This window comes from Syngnathoides biaculeatus, chromosome 14 (assembly GCF_019802595.1).
Source record: "Syngnathoides biaculeatus isolate LvHL_M chromosome 14, ASM1980259v1, whole genome shotgun sequence".
Lineage (NCBI taxonomy): Eukaryota > Metazoa > Chordata > Actinopteri > Syngnathiformes > Syngnathidae > Syngnathoides > Syngnathoides biaculeatus.
The window spans coordinates 19,015,320-19,040,367 of NC_084653.1; the positions used below are offsets into that span (position 1 = coordinate 19,015,320).

At 40.8% G+C, this 25,048-nt stretch overlaps 1 protein-coding gene across 5 annotated transcripts in view; it reads right to left on the reverse strand.

The window, feature by feature from the left end:
* Positions 1–97: 97 nt before the first annotated feature.
* zmym2 (zinc finger, MYM-type 2) overlaps positions 98–25,048 on the reverse strand; it is a 40,970-nt gene continuing 16,019 nt past the window's right edge. For 2 of the 5 annotated variants that reach the window (XM_061841529.1, XM_061841530.1), the window contains exons 3-24: positions 23,377–23,530; positions 22,862–23,010; positions 21,565–21,713; positions 21,326–21,488; positions 19,965–20,177; positions 17,620–17,770; positions 16,911–17,026; positions 16,709–16,837; positions 15,456–15,606; positions 15,203–15,375; positions 14,567–14,732; positions 13,955–13,983; positions 13,733–13,874; positions 13,528–13,649; positions 11,831–11,987; positions 9,588–9,755; positions 8,727–8,800; positions 8,158–8,466; positions 6,645–6,759; positions 4,822–5,046; positions 3,316–3,436; positions 98–2,950 (exon numbers count right to left, since the gene is read on the reverse strand). In XM_061841529.1, coding sequence (XP_061697513.1) covers positions 2,758–2,950; positions 3,316–3,436; positions 4,822–5,046; positions 6,645–6,759; positions 8,158–8,466; positions 8,727–8,800; positions 9,588–9,755; positions 11,831–11,987; positions 13,528–13,649; positions 13,733–13,874; positions 13,955–13,983; positions 14,567–14,732; positions 15,203–15,375; positions 15,456–15,606; positions 16,709–16,837; positions 16,911–17,026; positions 17,620–17,770; positions 19,965–20,177; positions 21,326–21,488; positions 21,565–21,713; positions 22,862–23,010; positions 23,377–23,530 — 3,369 coding nt within the window. In that variant the 3' untranslated portion in view covers positions 98–2,757. Of the gene's footprint in view, positions 2,951–3,315; positions 3,437–4,821; positions 5,047–6,644; positions 6,760–8,157; positions 8,467–8,726; positions 8,801–9,587; positions 9,756–11,830; positions 11,988–13,527; positions 13,650–13,732; positions 13,875–13,954; positions 13,984–14,566; positions 14,733–15,202; positions 15,376–15,455; positions 15,607–16,708; positions 16,838–16,910; positions 17,027–17,619; positions 17,771–19,964; positions 20,178–21,325; positions 21,489–21,564; positions 21,714–22,861; positions 23,011–23,376; positions 23,531–25,048 lie in introns of those variants that run through there. The other 3 variants (XR_009798114.1, XM_061841531.1, XR_009798115.1) reach the window with 3 other exon arrangements.

Below are 25,048 nucleotides of genomic sequence, written 5' to 3' on the forward strand. Positions count from 1 at the left end.
ATACACTGTTAGATTAATTTAAATTTTTTTAACCTGGCTGCACAATCATTTTAAATAAAAACAAGTGAGGCGCATGGTTTAAAAAAAAAAAAACTCATTTATTTAACACAAGCACACCAGCAGACGGGTGCTCACTTACACACTCACATTCATATTTACACACTGAGGCACATTCACACCCAAGTCAGCGGCGACACCCGGGTCAGCACTGACATCGCCCCGATGGGCTTGCTTAAAGGTTTTCCTATTTGAGTCTAGTACTGAGGAGCAAACCCCATCCGCATCCCTGTAGCAGATCAAGGGGCACTTATCTCTGGAAAAAAGATGCTCCACTCGTCACTGCAATCCGTTCAAATTAACTTCGAGAGCCATCAAATACTAGTAACAATGTGAATTTTAAGTCATTATGATGGCAAATCCTTCCAACGCAAACCTGAGTTTAGCTTTCATTTTCTTGCGAGAAACCAAATGAATGAAGCATCAACGTAAATGGGACAACGAAAAAACAGCGACCAGCTCTGTCTATGTTTTTCTGCGGAGTGTCTGCTTTTCTTTTCTTTTTTTTTTCCAAGGAAGGTTCTTGGGAAAGAATAAAGTACAAAAAGAGGACAAGAGAGAGAAACAAGGAGAAATAAATATGATGCAAAAAAAAAAAAAAAAAAAAAGGTTCGGTGTTTCTTTTTGTCCCTTTTGTGACCATCCCAGTTCACACCTTCTGCCTCCTTTGCCGGAGACGCCACCAAAACAATCTGAACCCAGTTAGCGTGCAAGGCTACGTCGTGCTAATGGAGACACGCAGCATGTCGACGGGTAGCTTATGAACCTCGCGGAGCCTCGGAAGATTTGTGGTGATGTCGCTTGGAAAGATATTGTGGACAACTGTTGGTTTCCTTTACACCCTCAAACAACTTTGCCCTTTGGTACGGGTGCGGGAGGGGACCTCCTGATGCGTTGGGGGAAAACAAATGCCAACCTTTTTGGGACTTTACATACAACAGAAAGCATACCTCCAAAATTTGGGGGAAAAATGGATACAGTGAAAGAGCGTTATTTCTCAAAAGTGCTATCAAAGGAGAAATGTGCCTGTTGTATTGAAAGGGTGTGGTATTACTTTCCTCTGCACACCCATTCTCAAATACTGGACTCCCGAAAACAAGCCACCATAAAATTGAACAGAGTAATAAGTGTTATTGATGCAATTTCAAATGACAAAATTTGTGGCTAGATCCTGACGAGTGAGCGAATTTTTCCTCAGCCTCAATTTTACTAAGTGCAAGAATAGGTTTTTTTTTGTCCTCTCATCAGGTGCAACAACAAAAAAGATGTAGTTCGCTCTGAATGGATGGGATGTAACATTCCTTAAACTAAATATTTGGAAATACAGGACTTCAGAGAAAAACAAACTAGACGTCAAAGATTTAACATGTTTTGTCCCAAATTCTTGTACATGCCAATCAATTGAACTAACTTTGGACAGACAGTTTTAACTGTGCTCAAAAAATGACATTTCGCACGAGATGTGAAGAAATTTTCGAATGTTTACCTTTCTCGAAATATTTTCACATTTTAAACTATTGAGCAAACATGGCATTGCTGGAAAATTTTTCAATGTGATGTCTACCAAAGTACACATCTTGTTCAGGGCGGCTATGGTATAACTTTGCTCAGCTTAGGTATTTCTACATTTATACAAGTTAGCAAGCTAGAAGTTATTGGGGAAGAAGGGAAAAAAAATAAAATAAATCAGTGGTTGAAGTATTTAGCTCAGAAAATTAAATGCGTGCAATAACTTATTACTATGCTCTCCCCAAATGCACAATTACAGTACACTTACTAAACAATTTGGGCTTTTCCTCTCAGCATAGCACCACAACAACAACAAAAATGCAGCTCTGATTATTAAATGCAACAAAATTTCTCAATGGGTGTGACTTCAAAAGACAAAATTATTAATATTTTTCGCAGCCCATACAATTCTCCCGTCCGAAATATTGGTAGTTTTTCTGGAAATTGCTATGCATCTCCTGATTTTGCAAAAAAATATTTTTAAAAAAACGTGTAACAGCTATGCTATTTCTCAGTAATGTAACTTCAAAGGGCTAAATGTGGCTATTTTAACACAGTTGTGTTATTATTTTTCTCAGCCCAAATACACATCCCTTGGGAATATTATACCTTTTCTTGTGGCAAAATTCTGGATGGAAGGGATGTAATACCGGTGCCATGTTTGAATGGATTTGCGACTTACAAAGGACAAAATGCTTGGCCACTTCAGCACAGGTGCGCTATTTCTTTCCTCAGCCGAACTCTCCCTCCCTTCTGAAATATTGGACTTCTTCCTGCAAACACCAGAGCAGGACTCCGCTGTCCAATGAAAAACATCCATCTCCTTATCCGCTCAGGAATGGGACGCTAAGAGTACATGCTAACAGTTCTTGTGATTGTCTTTTCCTAAGCCTAAATCACGTACCAAAAGTAACTTTCCAAACGACATCACCGGTGTTCAATTCGGGCTTGGCGATGGTGTATCCGGATCAGTAGCAAGCTAAAACATGCCGGAACTGTCCAGATGCCATCCACCCCCAATACAAATGCAGGAACATTCTGGAAAACCACCCACTTTTTCATAGCCATGGGCAGCGTCTCAGAGCTCTGTGGTAGGAATGAACGAGGTGTACATAAGAAAATGTTGGAAGAGCAACTCACTATAGCCTCCCTGTGGATCTACTAACAATCTACGCGTCCAAATTAAACGTGCTACTCGGCACCACCTTTCTCCTCTTGCTCCTGCGAGTCCGTGTAGATGTCCCTAACCAGTAGGACTCTGGGGAGGAGGGTCTCTAGCGTGTGGCGCCCGAGCGGCTTGGAGGTGAACCAGGCCCCGTTGCAGTCCCAGGCAGACTCAGGCTGAGCGTAGAAGAAATCCGAGGACTCCAGCAATGACGCCGGGCTGCGTCGGGAAAAAGACAAAACGAGAGAAGACCGTTTAAAAAAAAAAAAAAAAAAAAAAAAGTGTGCTTGTGCAATTTATTGGCGTTGTAGCTAAGCTGGACAAGAAGTCCTCATCATCCAATGGTCATCACTAAAGATTCAGGATGTGAACAGCATGGAGTTAAAATCACAGGACATCCAAAAAACAAAAAATAAAAATTCAAGATGCATTGCAGACCCACCTGCTATATAGACAGCGTACCCTGTCAGTGCTAATGTTCAAAATGTATTTTAAAAAAAAAAAAGTTGTCCTGACAGATAAAGCCAAACTAAACCGATGAATTGGCCGACACGGAACTCGATGAGGCAGAATAGTGAACGCACCACTTGGAGCGGTAAAGCCGGAAAAGGTGTCGCTCTTGCTCCGTGACGGGACCAAGTGGTCCCGTGTCGCCGTCTTCACACACCTGATGGTCCAGCTTCCTCTTGCGAGAATCCTTTTCAACTACAAGGCAAACAAAGCACAAGTTATATTACATGCGTAACAATGTAGAGTACTACAATATAAAGTTGATTTTTTTTATGCCAGATGTGGGCAAACTTTAGTGCTCATGGGTCTCAATTTGCAAAAATAAGCAAGGGGGGAAACAATACACATTTAAAGTTAATTTGAGTCAATAATATACTCAACTTTCCATTTTAAAAGTCATTTTATTAATACATCCATCCACAAGTATGGGAACAGAGAAACGTTTAAAATTCCATCTTTTGGTTCATGGTATTTACATGTGTGTTATAAAGATCGAGTTTTCTCAACTAGTGGGACGCATTTTGAGACCGAAGACCAGGATTAACATGAATAAATGTATTCTTTATGGTAAATTGATCTATCTTTTTTTGCACTTGCATTAGATTATCCTTAATACACAATGTTACATAGAGGTTTACTCGTGGGGACTGCGGTGGGTCTCAATTTTTTTTTCCTTCCTCATGGGTGGGTTGATCAACTAATTTGTTTTTGTACCTGTTAAAAAATTTGTTTCAAAATTGTGAACCAGTATAGAACCAGTTCATGAAGTATGAAGTGAATGACATCATTTTTGGCATGATGAACTGAACTTTGAACTAGTTCATTTAGAAATGAACTGTCCCAGCACTGATCCTGTATTGACATATTGCAGGCAAAAAATAAAATAAAAATGCATGTACTTTTTTTATTCTTATTTTGCAAACATCATGTTGCCCTCCCTAATATAAAATCAAATTTGTTGACAAATCTGTGGGTAATCGACTATCACAATAATCATTTGTGTCGCCCCTACTATCCAGGAAAACCATGGAAACTGGCTAGATAACAGCTGTTACATGAAACTTCTAAGTAGTATGTTTACTTTCATCATCCATCCATTTTCTTTTGCTGTTTATGCTCACAGAGGTTGCGGGGAGTGCTGGAGCCTTTCCTAGCTGCCAACGGGCAGGAGGTAGGGTACACCCTGAAGTGGTTGCCAGCCAATCGCAGGGCACATGGAGACAGACAACAGCCACACTCACAATCACACCGTGGGGCAATTTACTAGAGTGTCCAATTAATGTTGCATGTTCTTGGGATGTGGGAGGAAACCGGAATGCCCGGAGGAAACCCACGCAGGCATGCGGAGAACACGCGAACTCCACACTGGCGGGTCCGGGATTGAACCGGGACCTCAGAATTGTGAGGCCAACGCTTTACCAGCTTCTCCAACATGTCACCCACTTTCATCATTATATTTATTTTGAAAAAAAAAAAAAAAAAAAAAAAAAAAAAAAAAAAAAATGTAGCTTTTATTGTACCAGGGCATTGAAATGAATAAGAAAGTGAAGAAACAAGACGTTCGAGATGATTTCACCCACCCTGAGAGACAGGAGACACGCGGCTCTCCCCGGAGGTGACCGGGTGCGTGGTCCTCGGGCCGTAGACGTGGGCAAAGGACAACCGTAGATGCTGCTGGGTGCTGCGTAGGCGCAGGCGCTTGGCATTTAGATAGACCAGTGAGCGCAGAAGGATGGTGGGCGTGGTGCCACCCAGATGCCCGCCTTCCCACAGGCACTGCTCGTCCACGCGGCTCCATGCTAAGCCTAAGATTTAGGGGGCGGAGGGGGTTGGCAAAAATAAATACAATTAAAAAATATATAACAAAAAGATCCTGTGCTAATAAAGTAGAAATTTATGCAGTGGTTTAACTTCCTACACAAAGTACCACAGAAAATACTACTAATCATATTATTTTGAAAAGGTCTTTTACCATCACTGCAGCATGCAGTTTCGATATTAACTCAATTAACTTAAATATAATATGAACTGGACTTGATTCAATCAAACTGTATTGCATATAAGTTAAATGCAAATTGTACCTAAATGTACAGTAATTAAAGATTCAATGCAACTGGATTGTACTTAAAAGTTGAATACAATTTAACTGTGCTTAAATGTACCATGTTGGATTTAAAAGGAGGGTACAGAAAAAAAAATCCCATTAAACCTAATACATACAGCATGAACATTTATGTGATTCTCTGCCTACCAGTAATGAAAGCCTGCATACCACTACCTCACATGAGAATCACCAATCTACTGTCATTGGTTTCATATTGCATGGCAGAGTGAGCGTCTTCATATAACAAAAGTACAATCACAACTTGTCAGGATGTGAACAGCAATGTATTATAATCACGAGACGCAACCCGCAATCAGAAATTCAAAATTTATTTCACTTAAGAATAATTTACAACTAATGACTTACCTCAAACACATAAGTTAATTTAAGTAGATTAAAACCAATTTGTATAAAAAGTGAATATTGGGGCATTTAGTAAATTATACTTGATCTCTACAAATATACAAGTTTGTGTCAATAGTTGAAAACAAGCATGTTTCACCTGAGCGATGTCCATACAAAAATGTAGTTGTTCTGAACAATGAATTTCAAAAAATGTGTGTTGCTCAATGCAACTGTTAATATCCAAAAAGTCGTGAATTATTGTGGCCTTATGCCTGGAAGTGAACAGTGAAACGGATGATTGCAAAAGACATGTGGGCACAGCACAATGCGTGTACATCTGTACATGCAATGGCTATGTCCTTGGGTTAAGTTAAAAAAAAAAAAAAAAAAAAAAAACATGGCTGAAGGGATTGACATATTTCTGTAAAACTTGTTTGTCTCGATCATTAACAAAACTTGAATATCTCTTCAATCCAAAAGAAAGGTTAGCCTAGGAAAGGCTATCCCAGCTATCATCGGGCAGGATGCAGGGTACGTACTGAACTGGTTAATCGCAGGGCACATGGAGACAGACAACAGTCGCACTCAGAATCACAACTCGGTGCAATTTAGAGTCTCCAATTCGTGCATGTTAAGGGATGCTGGAGGAAATCAGAGTGCCCGGAGAAAACCCACACAGGCATGGAGAGAACATGCAAACTCCACACAGGAGGGACCGGGATTTGAACCTTGGTCCTCAGAACTATGAAGCCAACACTTTAACCAGTTGCTCCACCATGCCAACAAATATTCACATCTTTTGCATAATAGAATATCACAATAAAGCCGAATACGAAAATTACTCAGCTAAAAATTGTTTTTAAAGGACCAGTGGTATTTTTAGGGTTTATCATACTTTTTTGCCCGACTAGGAACTCTTCAGTGGCTTTGGTCTAATTAGTTTTCGTTACTTACCATCAGGAAGCAGGCTGGGCTTCCAGTCGATCAGAACCTTATTAAGCTCCTCTCCAAACTCCTTATAGCAGGAGTCACTGAAGATGTCACTCTGTTGCCCATTGGTGTACAGATGCTAAAAATTAAAGACAAAAAACAAAACAAAACACTGGTTTTCAATTGACAAAATGGTTGAAAAGATTGATGAAAGTGCATGTACTGCCAGTGTCCTCATTTTAAAATGATCATCACACTTGTCAGGATGTGAACAGCGATATGTTTTAATCACAGGACGCAAAACTAAATGCACAGATATCTTCAATAATGGCGAAATAAGTTTTAAAGTACTTTAACAGAAAACACAAAAGCATGGCATCCATTTGGAGGCAGTGTATAAATTGTTCAAAACCTAAAGCTCACAGAGGGAGCTTTTCCACTCACATTTTAGCATCAAACAGCAGAGAATACATTTTTGCCTTTTAGTGTAGAAAAGCCGTGATCTTGCAGTGCAGCGTGCGCCAAGATGAGCGCTGTCCTCCACATGTGCAGCAGAAGAGAGGAGAGCTGCGCACTACTCAAATGTGTCCCCAAGGAAACACACCACCCCCAACTATGGTTCCTAGCCTAGAGATTGTGAAAATGCTTCTAACTAGAAAATCATAATCTCTGCCACTTATATAAGCTTCTAAAATGCTTTTGTTAAATATAAATATATTTACATTAAATGCACAATTATATTTAGATCAAATGTGATGTAAAATGTAATGTAACTGCATTGCTTGAAGGCGATTTTTATCCCCAAATAACCCAATGGTGGCGACCGGAATATCAAATTTCACGGTATTCTGTTAAAGTGTCTTCAGTGTCTCATCCCCTGCACCCGTTGGCCCCCAAAATTAAATTAGTTACTACTCATATTAGTCATTATTTATGACTTAGAAATGTCCAAACTGAGTTTAAAATCGGCAACTAAAATTAGTTTAAATCAGCCACTTTGAACTCAAATAGCCAACTTTCTGTCGCTTTTCAGCCATCGCTTGTTGCATCATTTCAGATTTTTTGGAGGACTACTCATGAAAGACATATCAAAATACATGGTGCAACATCTTCAGGGGCACAACTTTAAAAAAAAATTAATGACTTGAATTATTAAAAACATATTACATGGCCAAAATGATCTTAAATTGCCCACAACGACCAAATTCCTGCCTCCTTTTGGGCATGGCTTTCCGATATTTTTTTTGTAGGTTTATGCATGATAGATATTCCTTCCAAATTTCATAATGTCAAATGGTATTATTCTTCAAGGGCTGAATTTAAAAAAAAAAAAAAAAAAAAAAAAAAAAAAAAAAAAAAAAAAAAAAATCAACTTAGGAAGTCAATATAATGATTACTTTAAAACAGGCGTGTCAAAAAAGATGCCCGTTTTAAACCAAAATGACATTTTGGGTAGACCTTGACTATTTAGTGGGTCAAGTCTCGACAGACATAGCTACCATTTTATGTTTTCGAGTAAAAATGAGAGAAAAACAACCTTCTGGATGCCGAGGCAGAGGTAGTAGATGCTGTCTGGGGCGTATCGCTCCCCATTGGGCCGGCACACCTCCCTTACAAAGCCACACAGCTTGTCGTTCAGCTCGCCGCCGCACATTTTCACTATGTCGGTCTCGGCGGGATTCACCAGAGCTGGACCGGACGCTTGGGGGTCGCCTGTGGACAGTTCTTTTCCACCTGAGCCCATCCAGCGTCTGAAGGCGTTGATGCCGTACCGAGCTTTGAGGGGCGGTGAACGGAGCGACGAGGCTCTGACCAAGCTACGTTTCACCGCCAGTCTCTTGTTCCCCTGTGACACAATTAAGAGTTGTAAAAATCTGGAAATTGACAAAATTAGAAACTTTCCAATGACGTTAAAAATCAGGGTGATTCACAATAATAAACCCGAAAGTTACAAAATTGAAGACTGACTTTTTGTAGGGCAATTTCCTTTTTTTTTTTTTTTTTTTTTTTTGCATGTTCCGTACCAAAATAACTAGATTTCAGACCCAAAAACATACGTGCGAGGCGGTGTGGCATTGTGATCACTGAAATCATGAACATGCATACTCGTGTCCTTGGCTGAGGTCGTGGCGCCGGCTCATCTTCACGTCCCTCAATGTCCTCTGGGACTGATGCCAAAGCTGAAGAAGAGGGAGAACTCAAATTAAACAGAAGATGACAGTATTTTGAGACAAGCAGTGAGTCACTGATGTCTCAGAGGGTACAGAATGGAAGCATGTTTTGGCGCCATCTATGGACTAAACAACCAACTGGACTACAGAAATCCCTGCTATATTATCAATGGCGCAGATATTCAGCATTTTGACGCATACGGACGCATAAAAGTCAATACATTTACATTTCAATACATCTGAAGACCTATATGAGCAATTTAAAACTGTAAACTACAGGGGACCATGACATATTTTCAGTTGATTTTATAAGAGCTGCTGCTGACCCGGGGGTCTCCCGTCACTTTTTAATTCAAAATATAGACGAAAGATTTATATTTCAGTGAAATTTTGGAAACCTTTATTTAGTATATAAAACTAATGAGCTATTAATTTGCTCATGTTTTCAATAACATTTCTAAGACATGATGCTGATGTCAAACAAAGACGTTGACTGTCTAACAGAGCAAATGTGAAAAGCTGCTTAAAAATATTTAAATGAAGTGCTGGAGTTTGGATTAAAATTTTTGACAACTTATTCTCTTTTACAGCAAATAAATATCAGCTCCCAATAGTGGTTAATGGGCACGTTCCCTACTAAGAAATAGCGACTCCCCCCGGCCCTAGTATTACACTTCGATGCACCATTTTGGTCAGAGAGGCAGTGTGAAAGTCAAAATTTCCTTTAAGGGTCATCTTTGGAGCCTGAAAAAGAAAATTTTCAGAAGTTGCTGTGGGTTGACTATTATAATTTTACCTGGAGGAAAGTCCTCCTCCAGGTCCATGTAGTCGCCCTCTTCTTCCTCCTCTTTTACCTCCTCCTCCTCCTTTGGATCCATATTACCTTCCTTCACCTCCTCCTCTGGACTAGCGGTGACCATATCTTCTTCTTCATGCTCACTCACCTCCTTCTCCAGCTTCACATCTGAAAAAAGCAAGTCTCCCATATTAGTACTTTTAAAATGGGGTACACGTAACAACAATCAGGCCAAATTTGAGTATCTTCCCTTCTCTGCAATCAAAGTCAGCAAAGGCCCTATTATTGGAAGTCTTGAAAAGGTTATGCAGAGTAATTGTGATGTGGTGTGGCGTGTGGTATGATTCTCTTGTGGAAAGCTTTTAGTGATTATTTTATGGCGTATGCTCCGAGTGTTCATCCCATGGTGTTGAAGTTGTTACGAGTCATTTTTCTATGGTAGGGGTTGAACCAACTGATTAATCGGCACGACTTTGCAATGATGGTTATATATGGTTGCGGTCCACTACTCGCCACATACTTTGGACACAGATGCCTTGATCAGATCAACGGGTGTTGGGTTCACGTAGCAAATGAGCAGCCGGGTCTCAAACATGAGGCTATATTTGATTAAAAATGAGACTGCTAAGCAAGGTCACTTGAGAAATATGGAAACCTATCCTGAAATATGCATCCCATCTGAAAAGGGTTACACTACCTGAGAGACCCCCCCATAATTAAGTAGGTGACAAAAGTGACCACCTTGTGGTGTGCGTTCTGGTTTGAGTGATTATCCTCTGGTGTGGAAAGTTTCAAGAGTGATGATCGTGTGGTGTAGGGTATGTTGAGAGTGACTGTCTTGGAGTGTGGCGTGTGTTAGGAGTCATTATCCTGTGATGTGGAGTGTGGTGAAAGTGTTTATCCTGTGGTGTGGATAGTGTGTTAATAGGAGAGCTACGAACAAGTTGTGGGTGAGTCAAACTGACCTCGCGAGTCCGCCTGTAGAAACATACTGAATCAGAATGTTTGCTTTCATATCAAAACAAATCAAATAACATTCTACTATATTCTGACAAAAGCTGCAGTGTTGCCACGCACGCCACATTTACCTTGTTTAAGGCTGCTGACAATTTGACTATAGCACACGCTTATAAGCACAATTGTACAGCGGCTACTGTAGTCCTGCAGCTGATCACATGGATCACGGAGCAGTTTCCCCCAAAACGATAAATTCCGTGGAACGAGGCGTCCAATGGGTATGCACATGGCAGTCATGGCAGACTGCAACTGCAGCAGATGAATTGGATGAAGATACACAAAATTCATTCAAAACATCACAGTGGATGATGGACAAGCGCTAGTGGCAAACTAGCAACTAACTGGCTTCCTAATAGAAGCAGATGCTCCCAGCCAACAACTTTTGCAGAGGGAAAGGCAGATGCCAAACATTATCAGCGTACTCTTTATGCTAAAAAAAAAATTAAGAAATAAAATGAAACTCACCAGGATGTAACAAAGTAGCTATAGACACTTTTCAAATAATCAATTGGGATTTTTCATTTGCTGGACAATGACCTTCTTATTTCGCAATAGTACAAGGGAACTGGCATGGTGCCTTAGCTGGAAAGTGTTGGCCTCACAGTTCTAAGGTCCCGGGTTCAATCCCGGGCCCGCGTGTGTGGGGTTTGGATGTTCTCCCTATGCCTGCATGGGTTTTCTCCGGGCACTCTGGTTTCCTCCCACATTCCAAAAACGTGCAACATTGATTGGACACTCTAAATTGCTCGAGGTGTGATTGTGAGTGCAGCTGTTTGTCTCTATGTGCCCTGCGATTGGCTGGCAACCAGTTCAGGGTGTACCCCGCCTCCTGTCCATTGACAGCTGGGATAGGCTCCACCACCCCGCGACCCTCATGAGGATAAGTGGCTCAGGAAATGGATGGATGGATAGTACAAGGGATACCACCAAATTGATGGTTCTGTGAGTCACTCAATTACTGTCAATCAAAATCATGAATGGGGATTGAGAGTGCAAATCCAAGCTCTAGTTAACATTGATTATCTCGTGGTGCACCAAGAGTGACTTGTGATATAGGGTGTGTTGCAGGCTTTGATGAGATTGATTAGTCTGTGGTGTGAGGTGTGTTGAAAATGATCATTCATTGGGTTGGGATCCAGTAGTGTGAATGTTAAACGTGTGCAATTTATTGAATATTTACTCCACACTCAACAGGAAGTGTAACGCTTTAGGCTTGTGCGAGGTACCTGTTTTCTGGTCCTCCGATGTCTGCAATATTGGGGAAAGCGGGTGCTCTTGGGTGGCTACAAGTACCGAGGGTGATTGAGTTCTCAGCTCCTGGATGGTCTGGACGATCTGCTCAGTGCTCTGCAGAGTGGTGGGTAGAAAGACGGGGACGGGGAGCTGGCCGAGGAGGGGAGATATGTAGCGATTTAGTTTGGGCGACCACACACATCCAATGTCAACATGAGCTCCAAGTCTAACAGAGGTTCCATTTCTGATACTTTCAATTCTGGTTGTCAACGATTACATATGGTCAGAAGGTGGCACAACGTTTGCTATAAGTGTATATACGGATGAGACAGAGTTCCAGGACCATTTGGAAAGCACTACCGACTCCTACTAGTAATACAACTAGTACTGTCCATGTCGCAATGATGTGGTACAGAGGGTAAGAGAAAACTCTGGAACTGGAGGGTCGTCAGCTCGTCGTGTTAATATTTAACAGTACAAGTGAAAAACATTCAGATAACTTCAAAAACAGTTTCACTAAGGAAAATGAAAAATATAAAACCAAACTAAATAAAACTGATATTTCATCCTCCAAGATGGTTGAATTGTAAAAGTGTTCAATGATGAAAAATTAAAACAGATGTACATGTGTGATGAATTATAATTGCAGGAGACTGTAATGCTGTGGCACCAGAACTGTCAGGATCAGGGGGCCAGACTTGATGTATGTTAAAAAAAAAAGTATTTTTACTGTTGTTGAAGGCTGCAGTGACTTCTCTCAGTTTGCATCCAATTTAAAACCATATTATAGAGATAATAAAATAAAATAAAATTAGGGTTGCACACATACACATTACATGCGCCATTATTACGATTATTATTTTTTGGCTCGATTCCTGGCCCCTATGTAAAATGATTCCATATTTTGGCCGGTAAAAAATATGTGTATCCGGTGGATTTTTCTAATCTAATGCCTAGATCAGACTACAGGATTTTAGCTATTGCTAGCCATTTCCCAGATTAGGCCAGAAATATTTTGTGGGGTATGACATAACTTCTTGCAGTGTGACATAATTCACGACCATTGATTTGGCCCAACAAAGCCAAAATGACAAGTTTAGCATGTTTGATATTTTTTTGGGCTCTCTTCCATGAAGCGTGACATTAACGGCAACTCTTCGACAGCGCGCCTTGACGTTGACCAAGAAGATTGCGTATTGTTACGAGCACATCGCCTCTTGTACTTGCTTCTGTCAACATACTTGGTCGCCTTTGCCATTTATTTATTGTTTACACTCTCCCCCACACGACATTACATTGGTGCGAGCCATTGTTGTTGTCGCCAAGGTAGTGGCAATATGGTCAAACTGACCGGTGATCCGTATTCTGGTTCCAGCCCTCTGACAGTAATTCATTTGAAAAGATAAAGCCTAGTGATTGTAAAAGATATGTTGGTATCGGAATACGTGCTGTGTAGTGTTGCTAGGGTCTGACCAAGATATGGCAAAATTTTATGGCAGTAGTCTGACAACGTGAAATTTGTTCTGTAGTCTGATCCAGACAAAATTGCCAACTTGGCCAGTGAGTCAAGTAAATTTCTGACACTGTGTGACTGAAGTGTGTGCAATTCTTAAGTATCTTTAAGTGCCTTGAAAAGCTCTATATAGGTGCTATGCATTATTATTATTATTATTTTTTTTTTTTGTCTTACCGGTAGAGGCATGGAGAGCGGCGTGGGCGCTAACTGCGAGTACATATTCATGGGTATAGGGATGAACACGGGCACGGGGATCGGGACAGGAACGTACTCCCGCTTCACACCGTCATCCACGTCTGTTAACACGGCAAGCTCAGTTTTTGATTGAAAAGTCTTATCTGGTGTGGCGAACAGAGTGCCTGCTGAAGTGAAGACTCACCCGTCTGTATGGGCTTGCTCTGCATATGTGGCTTGCAGTAGGTGGCCTTAGTGAGGGTGAGCGGCTTGCAGAGGACTGCCTTGTTTTTTACGTCTCTCATCAGTCCGCTGCCCGCGTATCCCGCCGTGCCCTGGCTTACCAGCTGCATTGTACAAGGACGAGGCTTAGGGACATGACAATGTCAACAGAATGAAACTGGAAAATGGTCAAAAAGCTACTCACCCCAAGTTTGGAAGCTTGTGAATCAATGCCTGAAAGGAAACACGATACAGTTTGTCACTAAAATGGCTGGTTCTAAACACAATGGCTGAGATGCTTTGAGTTTTACAGAATGGAGACGTTCTCTACTCATGACGTCCAAATTTTATATTGCTTCTGTATATGAAACTGATTTTGGTGACATTTATTACTGGAGTTTCCTGTTTTCTGCCATGTGCCACACACATGCAATCAAGAGACTTTTCTGTGGGTCTACTGAAGATTTAGGTAGAACTAACAACCAAATCTCATGTTAAGTGAAGTGGGCTCTGGAGGATGACTTTTCAAAAAATTTCAATGGACTCCAGTAAATGACCAATACAAACCTAAAGGCTGTTTCAAACCCAAATAAGATGATCTTCTCAGCTTTTTGAGACATTTGTGTGGATTTTCTCATGACAGACATGGTTACAAAATTACATGTTGCTTAGTGATAGTAACTTCAGGGCTGATAAAGATTAGTAGGGTGCCGGGAAATTGCTAAATTGTCCCAAAATGTCCACTTGCAAACAACGGGACCACGAGAGAATCAGTGTTGCAAACGATATAATTAATTGCAAACATTTGGATGCGTACCCGTGCAGCTGTTCTCGGGGCCTTTCTGTGTGGCCATGATGGGCTCGTTCTGCTGGCAGTAAAACCTGAGAAGACACTGCTGGTCGCAGAACTGCTTCATCTCGGATCGCCACATTACCGACTCTGTCAGCTGGCCCTGAACCTTGCAGCAGTCGCAGCGTGCCGCCTGGTGAACACAAAAAGACAGACTGGAAGTTGACTGAGTGGCACTGAATACACGAATACAGTATTGTAAAAATAAAATTTACAAGGCATTAGGGTCAAACTGAAAACAAAGAGAACCAAGTTGTAGTGTTATGAAAATTATATGCTAGATAAAGTTTGTTTGGAGGAGGGACAAAAAGAATTTACAAGAATTGATCCGGTGCCATCAAAATCCAATGGACACGTTAAAAAAAGCGAGCATTTTAATTGTGTGGGGCCTCCTGTTTGTTTTTTGTCAATGTGGCCATGACGCGCTCATTTCTACGTAGCTCTCATTTAGTCAGACTAAATAAAGTAATTGGTAAATTAGTTTTTCATAATAACTGTCAACAGTTATTATAAAACTAAGGCTGACTTCCCATGGTGAAATCTGCCCCCGGCCCTTGTTTTTTGTTAGCATGGCAATTAATACCGGTGATTCTCAAAACTGACCTTGTGGTACCAGTCATGGAACTTCTTGGCACAAGGCTCACCACAGAAGTCCCGTGTCATGCCACCAAGTTGACGCGTGACACCTCTCTTGCACATCTGACTGCAGTGGTTGCAGCTGACGCACTTTAGGCCCAAACGTTTGATGAAGTCCTGCTTGAACAGCAGCTTGCACCCTGGAACACAAAACTCATTCAAAGCGGGGCATGTGTTTAGAAAAAGAAAATCAGGGGGAGGGGGCAGACATCCGCATTACCTTCGCTGCAAAACGGCTTCTTCTCGCCAGAGAAGTTGGCGGTGCTGTGCAGAGTCTTCTCCTCCTGGCAGTATTCACACATGGTGACAATGCAGTGCAGCTTCTTGTAGTCGTCGCAGCACACCTTACTGCAGAAGTGGTACACTTTGTCCTGAGGGACACGGACAGACGTCAGGTGCAGAGTCCACGCTCGTGCTCAAGCTCAACTCCAATGAGTTTAAGCTTCCAACTTATCTTCTTGTACAATTAGTCTTCTTTGAAAGCTGATTTTATTCTAATATTGATTTTTTTCCCCAACACACACAGTTTAACCTTGAGATACTGACATGTTTCCCATGTGGTCATGAAATATTTAAAAAAGGCTCACTCATTCCTTAAACAAAAAAAAAAAAAAGGTGATTTTCCTAAATTTAGACTATTTGCATCTCATTTCCCCACTTAAAAATAGCAACATAAAATGTGCAGTTTTTTAGTACAAAAAAAAAAAAAAAAAAGACTCAAAGTCTTTATAGTTTTTCCTTGAAAATACAACTATTGTAAGATTGCATTTGTATTCACAGAGACTTTTTTGTAAAATTAAAAATTCTTTACTCTCAAAAACCATCTAGGAAAATTACTTAAAAATATATGAACAACTGGAATATAACTTTGGGTAAAAAAAAAAAAAATATATATATATATATGTGTGTGTGTGTGTGTGTGTGTGTGTGGTGTGTGTGTGTGTGTGGAAAGTGAAGTCCTGGGAATGAACTTTATCCCTGCAAGTTCACTCCAAAAACATGGTGACAATATTCTGAATTATTTTGTTTTTGCAAAAAACAGGACTTATTTTCATCGCATTTTTATTACTTTATACTTAGTGATAGTAACGTTCAATCAAAAAAAAAAAGTGTGTAGAACCTAACAAATACAAATTACGATTAAGTTCTTGTAAATTATGACAGTCTCTGGGAAAAAAATATTCCTGAACTCCATTACTTAGTTCCTTGGAAAAAAAAAAAGTATGATTTTCCTCCTAAAAATACAACATAAAATTCTGACGTCTTTTAAAGGAAAAAAAAAAAAAAGACGTTCTTATAAGAACACAACATTTTCTCTGGGGGAAAAAATGTTTTTTCATACAAAAACTTCATTTCCCCCCCAAAAAAGAAAAAAAAGAAGCTATTTTCATAATATTACTATTTTTTTTTTCTTAAACCTTTTCAGCCTTTTTCCACTCTTCATTAGGGTAAGCTAGCAGAGTCCCATCTGACCTCCCACTCCAGTGTCTCGGGCTTGACGCTGAATGCTCCTCTGCAGTAGTTACATTTGAGCTGCACCGCGTTGTTTTTGTTAGTGGACAGTGATGCCTCTCCGTTGGTGGCCGTCTGGAGGGTGGCATTCTGTCACCATGACCAACAGTTGGAAAACGTCCACAAAAATCATAATCATCATCATAAATGAATGAGCGCACACCTGGAACTTGGTCACACAGTGCGAGCTGCAGAAGTTGAGGACGTTTCCCTCGGGTAGCGTGGCCTGGTACTGAGGTAAAGAGTTCCTCTTGCAGAAGTGACATGATGGCTCCGCGTCTAAACAAAACAGTTAAGAAAAGAGCTGCTTTATGGGGGTGGGGGGAAAGTGATTTGAATGGAAGTATATTGTCTGTTAAGGCATTGTGTAATCTGTTCCAAGTGGAATTTTTGTGAATAAAGTCAGAGCGTTTTACATTATGATGTATTATACAACACAATTAGATCCAGTTCAATAAGACGTGCCTCTCGTCCCTATGTGGTGGCCATTTTGAATGTGGGGCATTGACATGGCAGCCAATTGACGTCGTTTCACTCAATTGTTTATTGTGCATAGACCGCAAGCAGAAGTAGAGAGTAGCATGTCAGCAGCATCAACAGAAATACAAAAGTCTTTGGAGTATGGAACATACTATTTTTGGTACAGTAACTTTTTTTTTTTTGTCAAGCATTCGCCCTGGCAACAGGTTTTTAATCCAGCAAGTACACTAACTCATGAAAGCGAATCACCGAATTATTCTAATTGTGATGCATTTGAGTCTTTCTATATTTGCTGTTTAGTCAAAAAGAAGCAGTTAGTGAAGACCAAGGGGCCACGTTAGCCTCTGTCCCAAACGACCACATTTGGTTAAGTGTCTCTTGCGTTTACTCACAATGGAATGTGGCAGTGGCCTTCTTGGCCTTGTTCATGCAGTTGGTGGAGCAGTATGAGCCCATGGTACCGTCGGCGCCCAGGCCCAGGACCACTTCGCCCGTCTTGATCAGCGTCTTGCACATGAGGCAGTTCGCTAGTTTGCTGTGAGCCTGAAGACAAAGATTCCTCCATAAAGCCACATTTTTTCAAGAATTGTGTATTTTTTTAGTTTTTGTTTTTTTTTTTGAAGGAGACATTTTCAGAAGGAACTGTATCTTTGAAATCCACTCATCAAAAGGTGACTTTTTCCAATGTTTAACAATCATCATGCCCACAAAAAAAATTCCAATAAAATTACAAGATGACAAAATAAGTGAAAAAAAATTCTACCCTGTGACAAAATGTTGGAGAACCACGGCTGGTTGCATCCCGTTACTTTTGGTCGTACAAACGAGCGTGGTTGGTCTAATGAGGGACTGTTGCCAGGCAACATTTACAACAGTTCAACTTTTGGCTACTACCAAAGTGTTCATTTGAGAGCTTTTTAAGAGGAAATGATTGAGTCATTACACAAAATAATTGAATGAACAGGATCGGACTGAAAGTCCTTTGGTGCAATAATGCAACAAAAATCTCTCACCTTGAACAAGAGAAATAAACAGAGCTACTACAAATTATTAGGAAGCAAGAAAGTCCAGCGCTCCCTCATTCACACACATGTACTACCTTATAATCAATATGATTGTTCCTCTTGGCAGCTCTTGGAAGATGAGCATTTAAATGTTGAATTCTGGAGAAAAAAGGCAAATCACGAATGTGCCACAAAATTATTTTTATTCAACATACTATCCTTTCTCGCTTGAAAAAAAAAAAGAGAATTTTTGCAGTCACTTTTTTTTTTTTTTGATCAAGTAGAGAAAAAATATGTAGTTGGATAATTGTGAGCGAAAAATTGTGAAATTATTTTATAAGTCTGCTAATTTGTAGCAGTTAAACAAGAGTGCTCACATCTGGGAAGAGCTGTTCTATCAAGTGGATCGACGTGAATCATGGTTCCAACACTAGAGTTGAAAAAGTTGAAAGTTGAAACAAAGGAGAGAATTACAAAACAGCATGGAACGTCGCAAAAGATGGTTGTTTACAGCCAGGAATGTCTACTATCTGGACAAACTACAAAAAAATGGGAAAGCTGCAAAAAGGAACCATTGTGGTAGACCAAGGAAGACCTAAGGGTAAGGATAGAAAACTTTAAGCAATATGTCTTTCAAATAGAAAGCGCGCCAGCAAAACAAATGAGGTACAAATAGGCGGAAACTGAAATCAACACCTGTGACTGAACTGTAAGAAACTACCTCAAGGAAATGGGATTCATGAAGAGAAAAGCCAAATGAAAGCCATCCATAACACCTAAATAAACAACAAAGATAAAAAAATTAAAACCAACCATGGAATGCGGATAAGGGGATGATGGTGCTATTCAGTGATGAATCGCAAAACTACAATGGGTAAAATGACGATGCTGGGACTTTTCTTTAGTGCCATTCCTATGTGCTATCTAAAGACAACTGCCAGAAGAAAATGTGCACATTTCCAGTCGTTGATGATGCAGGGCTGCATGTCAGGTAAAGGCAGAGGGGAAACAGCAGTCATTAAAACTTCAATAAATCCACAGATTGTGGACACTTTTCTGATTTCATGTATTGAAAGGATGTTTGGCAATGACATTTGTCAAGATGATAATGCATCTTAGCATTGAGCAAAAACCATAAAAAAAATTCCTTCGAGAAAGACAAAGTAATGGCCTGTAAATATTACAGATCTCTATCAAATGGACAATTTGTGGAGAAAATGAGCCAAAATGGTCAATGACAAGGTTCCAGACCACAAAGCTGAGGTGGTTACAAGTAATTAAGGCAAGTTGGAGCCAGATTGCTGAAGAATACTGCTTGTCCCTAATCCATGCCCCAGAGATTCAAAGATGTTATAAAAGCCAGAGGTGGTGCAACAAAGTACTAATGTAGTGCTGTTTTAGTGAAAATTTAGTTGGGGTTTTTTTTTTGTAATTCTTAATGTCACAAGAGAGGCATTTTTGAAAAAAAATGTTTTGTGGAACATCTGTGAATAGCCTTTTATCTCCAAAATTAAATATTCATATGATCATTCTCCAGGAGCAGTGCTTTTTGCCGGGAGCTGTAATACATAGTAATACACGGTTAAAAGTCCATAACAAGCTTGCTCACGTGCACGTGTCAAATGATTAGCTGTGATGGCTTCTCTCACCAGTTCTTCACAAACTAAAACCTTGCATAACAGAAAAGAAACAAATCATCACAAAAAAATATACAGAGTTATTTGAAAGAGTACCTGCTTAAAGTCCTTGATGCATTTCTGACAGCAAAAGCGCTTCTGCTGTCCGTCCACCAGCAAGAAGTGGTTGGCGGAGGGCCTGGTAGGCAGGTAGTCGCCGCACTGCTCGCAGCAGTTCATGATGAGACCGTTGGCTCGACGGTACACATTGAAGCACATATCGCTGCAGATCTTGTGAGTCACCGTTTTGAAGCTCACCTCATGACGGATCTGAGCACAACGAAGTTTGCATTTTTTACATCCTGTACAGCGGAAAATTAGCACTAAATTCAACGACTGTAATTTCTCGTGCACAACATCCTCTTGAGTAGGACTGTTGTCACCCTGAATTCTTTTAAGAATTGGTTATCCTATGGCTATTTAATCTACTGTAATCTCCGGGCTATAAACAGCGACTTTTTTCCACACGCTTTTAACCCTGCGTCTTATGCGGTGATGCGGCTAATTTGTGCATTTTTTCCTAACAGCCACAAGGGGGCACTCGAGCGGAAAAAGAGTGAGACCGATGGAATATATGTGCAGAGGAAGTGACTTTTACCACTATGTCACCCCCCCCCCCATTGGCCCTGTAAGTGCTGTGCTAGCGTTAGCGCTTTGCTAGTGTGTTGCTGCTGTGTTAGTGTCGCGTCTTCATGATTTTTACCGGTATGTTTTTTTTAACTGCCCTGTTAGTGCCTTGCTAGCGGTTGCTGCTGTGTTACTGGTGCGTCCCAGCGATTTATTTATTTATTTATTTATTTATTGAACCGGCCCCGTTAGTTCTGTGCTATCGTGTTGCTATTGTGTAGCTCCTAGGTTTTTTTTTTTTTTTTTTTTTTAAACAGCCCTGTTCGTACTACCATGTTGTTGCTATGTTAAGATAATCTAAGGTATTAAAACTTTGAAAACGCTTTCTGTGAATCGTCTTTCTTTGTAAATATCTCGTGTTTCAATGTGGGCACTTGCAGCTTTTACAAAGGTACATCTTATGTGTCCTTTACAAATGTACTGGGTGAGGCTTATAATCGGGTACGCTCTGTAGGCCAGAAATTACGGTACTGAGTAATCACCACATACCAATTTCTTTTTCTAAAGAGTAAGGTATATGTCCCCACCAACCCCTAACAGAGTACAATACGCACCCCCCAAACTTGAACCAAAATCCAGAAACTTCTACTGTCCATGTATAATACGTACCATTTAATGTACCTTTTTACGTACCAATATACCAATTTTATGTCAGCATATGACAGAAAACAACAACCATGCAAAGTGCTGTGTAAAAGATAGCCTGATGGTACCACAGAAGTTTCATTTATAGATTAAACATCATCTAGTTCCGTATCGTACAATTTTCAGTGTGAAAGGGGCTCACAGACCTCAGTGAGTTTTCCACAGACTGTGCATTTGGTTTTGAGGCTGGACTTGGGCGGGTTTTGCTTGTTCTCGTAGGCCCCCAGGCAGCCGGTGCTGCAGAACTCCTGGAAAGACTCGCTTGAGTCCACCTGGGCCACGATGGTACCTTTCATGTTGGTGATATCCCTGCAGGGGTGGAGGCGACAGTGACATTAGTGACTGCCTCGGAACTACCCCACCAAAAAAAGAAACCCAATCTTACTTTTTACACATGGTGCAGCTTTTTTTTGGTGGAGGTTTATGTGAGAAGGCGGACAAGCAGGTGGTGGAGCAGAAAAGGTGGGTGGACCCTTTGCGCTGGTACGCTGTTTGACCTTTCTTCAGAGGCTTCTTACAGTTTGCACACGTCACCTGGATTAAAACAGGGAGGAAATATGGCACATTACAGGTGGAAAGACCATTATATAGGATGGAAATATGCTCGCTAGTATGATGCGGTACATTACAAGCCTTTCAAACAACAAAATATTGAAGCCGAACCTGATAGGCAGAACTACACATTCTGCAACTACAAGGGTTTGTGCCTCAGTGCTACCAAATCATAATAATAAAATTTTAAGCTTAAATTAAAAAAGAAAAGCCTATATAGAAGATACATTTCTTTCACGAGCCTCCTTCAGATGAGTGTCAACTGACCGTAGTGAGCAGACCTTGGCTACTCCTAATCCTAGTTCACAAAGAAGCCCAGCGGAGCAGTGGCGGAAACACTGCTAGTTTGATTAATGACCCTGAATTTGTGGACTCTCAAAGCTGATTTAGGTCATCAGCATGATAGCATTCCTGCTAACCAGTTGACAAGAGAGCAGGAACGTCTCTTATTTGTGGTGTGCACGATTTATAGTTGTGCTGTGGAAAGATTTCTGCAAAGTAACCATGTGTATTTTTGAGTCTTTAAAAAAAAATAAAAAAAAATTGGGCAGAATGATGACGCAACTGGTTAGATCACTGGTCTCACAGTTCTGAGTACTGGGCTTTGAATCCCGGCCATGCCTGTGTGGAGTTTACATGTTCTCCCCATTCCTGCGTGGGTTTTCTCTGTGCACTCCGGTTTCTTCCCACATCCCAAAAACGTGCATTAATTGGAGATTTATATTGCCCTTAGGTGTGATTGTGACTATCGTCTATTTCTATGATCCCTGCAAGTGGCTGGCAACCAGCTCAGGGTGAGTATTTTGGGTGAAATGCTCAAATATTTTAGCGACATTGCTAACACAGGGGAGCAGTAGTTCTTCCAGGTACGGCACAGCTGTCCTGGAAGACCACTCCTGCGCATGGACATCACAGATAAATACTACTGTTCATGTGCGTCACGCCATAAACAGACAGGAGGCCAGCGTGCTGAGCAGTGGGAAAATTGAAGTTCCATTTATAATTGTGCGCTATCACATAAAATTTAAATGCTTTCAATTGCGCAATTACAAGGTCAAAAGGTATGGATGTGAATTTGGTACATTAGCGTTGCGAGGACATCAAATGAGATATGGTTCATTGAGGATTACCTTCACCGTCCTGGGTTGCGACTGGGTGCCTGGCGAGGAAGAGGAAGACTGTCCCGGAGGCTTGGGCAGGGAAGTAGCGGTAGATAAAGAGTCCACCCCCGTTTGCTTTTGGTTGCGAGGTACCGACGCTGACTGGGAAATCCATGAGTCTGTAGGGGAAAACAAGACTGTGTCATCTATTTTAATCCTCCATTTTACCACATGCTTCACTTCTAAAGGGTGCTATATGTGAAAGGTAGTGATGTTTAGTGTATGTATCACAAATTTTGACAGGACCCCAGAAAAAGCAGAACAAAAGCCAGATAAGAAAGGGGACAGTAAGTAGTACCTCAGAAGCTGGAAAATTTACAGGTAAACTTCAACTGCATATTCTGTATTGGCAATTTGAAGAAAATACGAAGAAAAAAAAACTTTTATTGATGGGCAGTGTGAGAGGGGCTTGATAGTACTGGGGGAACCAGAACATTTGTGAGTTCTGTCTGGAAGTGTACTGTGCAGTGGGGATATGACTCCACCTGTTCTGTTGTGTGTCCCTGTGTCACCGTTTTGCACTGCCGAGCCCCGCCCGGGGTTGAAGGAAGCGCTCGGTCTTCCAGATGTTGCGTCGGAATTCAGGCTGAAGGTGCTGCTGATCTGCAGGCCGTTTTCTTCTGCCGCGCCGTCGCCTGACTACAGGAAAGCGGGAGGAAAACGTATGTGAACACTTTTGAATTTCTTACATTTCTGCACAAAGCAAATCATTTTCCCCAAATGTTTTTTATTGCAACTCAAATTATGAACAGGGCCTGCCTTTTTTGTATGACTGAAAAATCTGTACTCTTACTATTCTCTTGTTATAAATTCCACTATTAAATAAGTTTTCTTTAGTGTTTAACCTGGATTTCCTCACCTGTTAATGAAATTATTGTGCTGGCCTCACAAAGTGGTCTATAATGAAGGGAGTCGCCAAAACACTTTCAGTCGCTTTGTAGAACTCGCGAAACGACAACATACTCTCAACCACAACTCTCACCAAGAATGCCACATCCGAGATTGACTTTTTACCTTCACTCCCACGTCACCCTACTCACCCTCCGCCCGCTCTCCTAAAGGCGTACACTCACTGGAGTCAGTTAATGGCTGAATAACGTGACACGTGTCTATTTATTATGCTTGATAAACAGCTAACCTTCCCGTGTTTGTGGTAATTTGGAAGCAACACAGGTGCTGAAGTTTTAAATGACATCAACACAGTGCCGCGAGCTATTGTGTGCCTTAATTCATTGCTTATTAATTTGTGATTTATCTCATTAGCTCGTTAGCTAGCAAACACAAACTTGACGTTAAGTCTCTTGTTTGTGCCCACTAGTGGCTAACAACACAGCCGCCCAACTATCAACACTCACTAACAATGACAAATTATCGAGTCTGGAAAAACCATCACGTTTAATTTAAATTTATTGAACACTACATAGATGGTAATTATCGTGACATTAAGAAAACGTAAAATTGGGGAAAAGATATTTTATCAAAATCCTGACTCAAACAACGGTGCCTTGATTTACGAGTGCTCCATTTTACGAGCATTTCTGAATTGGGAGTAGTTGCCTGGATTTTTTTGCTTTGTGATCGAATCCAGAACTGGAGGAACTAGCAAGCTTTGCATGTGGTGCTATTCAAGGGAAGTGAGGAGAAAAGAAATATTACAATTACATGACTGTATTGCCTTCATGAGGGCAAAGGAGCGCTATCGACACTATTTTGCAATGCCAAAATAAAAGTTTATAAGTATGATACCTTTCCAGTAAATTACCCTCAATTCCTCCTTAACTCACAAGGAATGTTTCCAATTTGGAACATTTACGAAATTTCTCATCTTAAATGCCCATGGATGTTGATCGGAAATTTTTTGGACAGGGGTGGGTAAAAATATCACTTCATCAATGCATTCCGGTTCTTCCAACCGCAATACATTATCAATTAAGCAAATCCTCGATCAATGCCCAATGAGAGGATCTTTGCATGATTGGCATTGTGTGGCTTTGGCTGTGTCGATGTTGTGCCACTGTGCTTTTTGTACATTTGTTAAGCATCATAACCAACTACGATCCTTTTAGATGCGACTGCAAATACAGTCCCTCAAATAACTTAGATATCAATATTTAACTTTGGGAACTATCAAAGGCATCAACATTTCAGACAGTATTA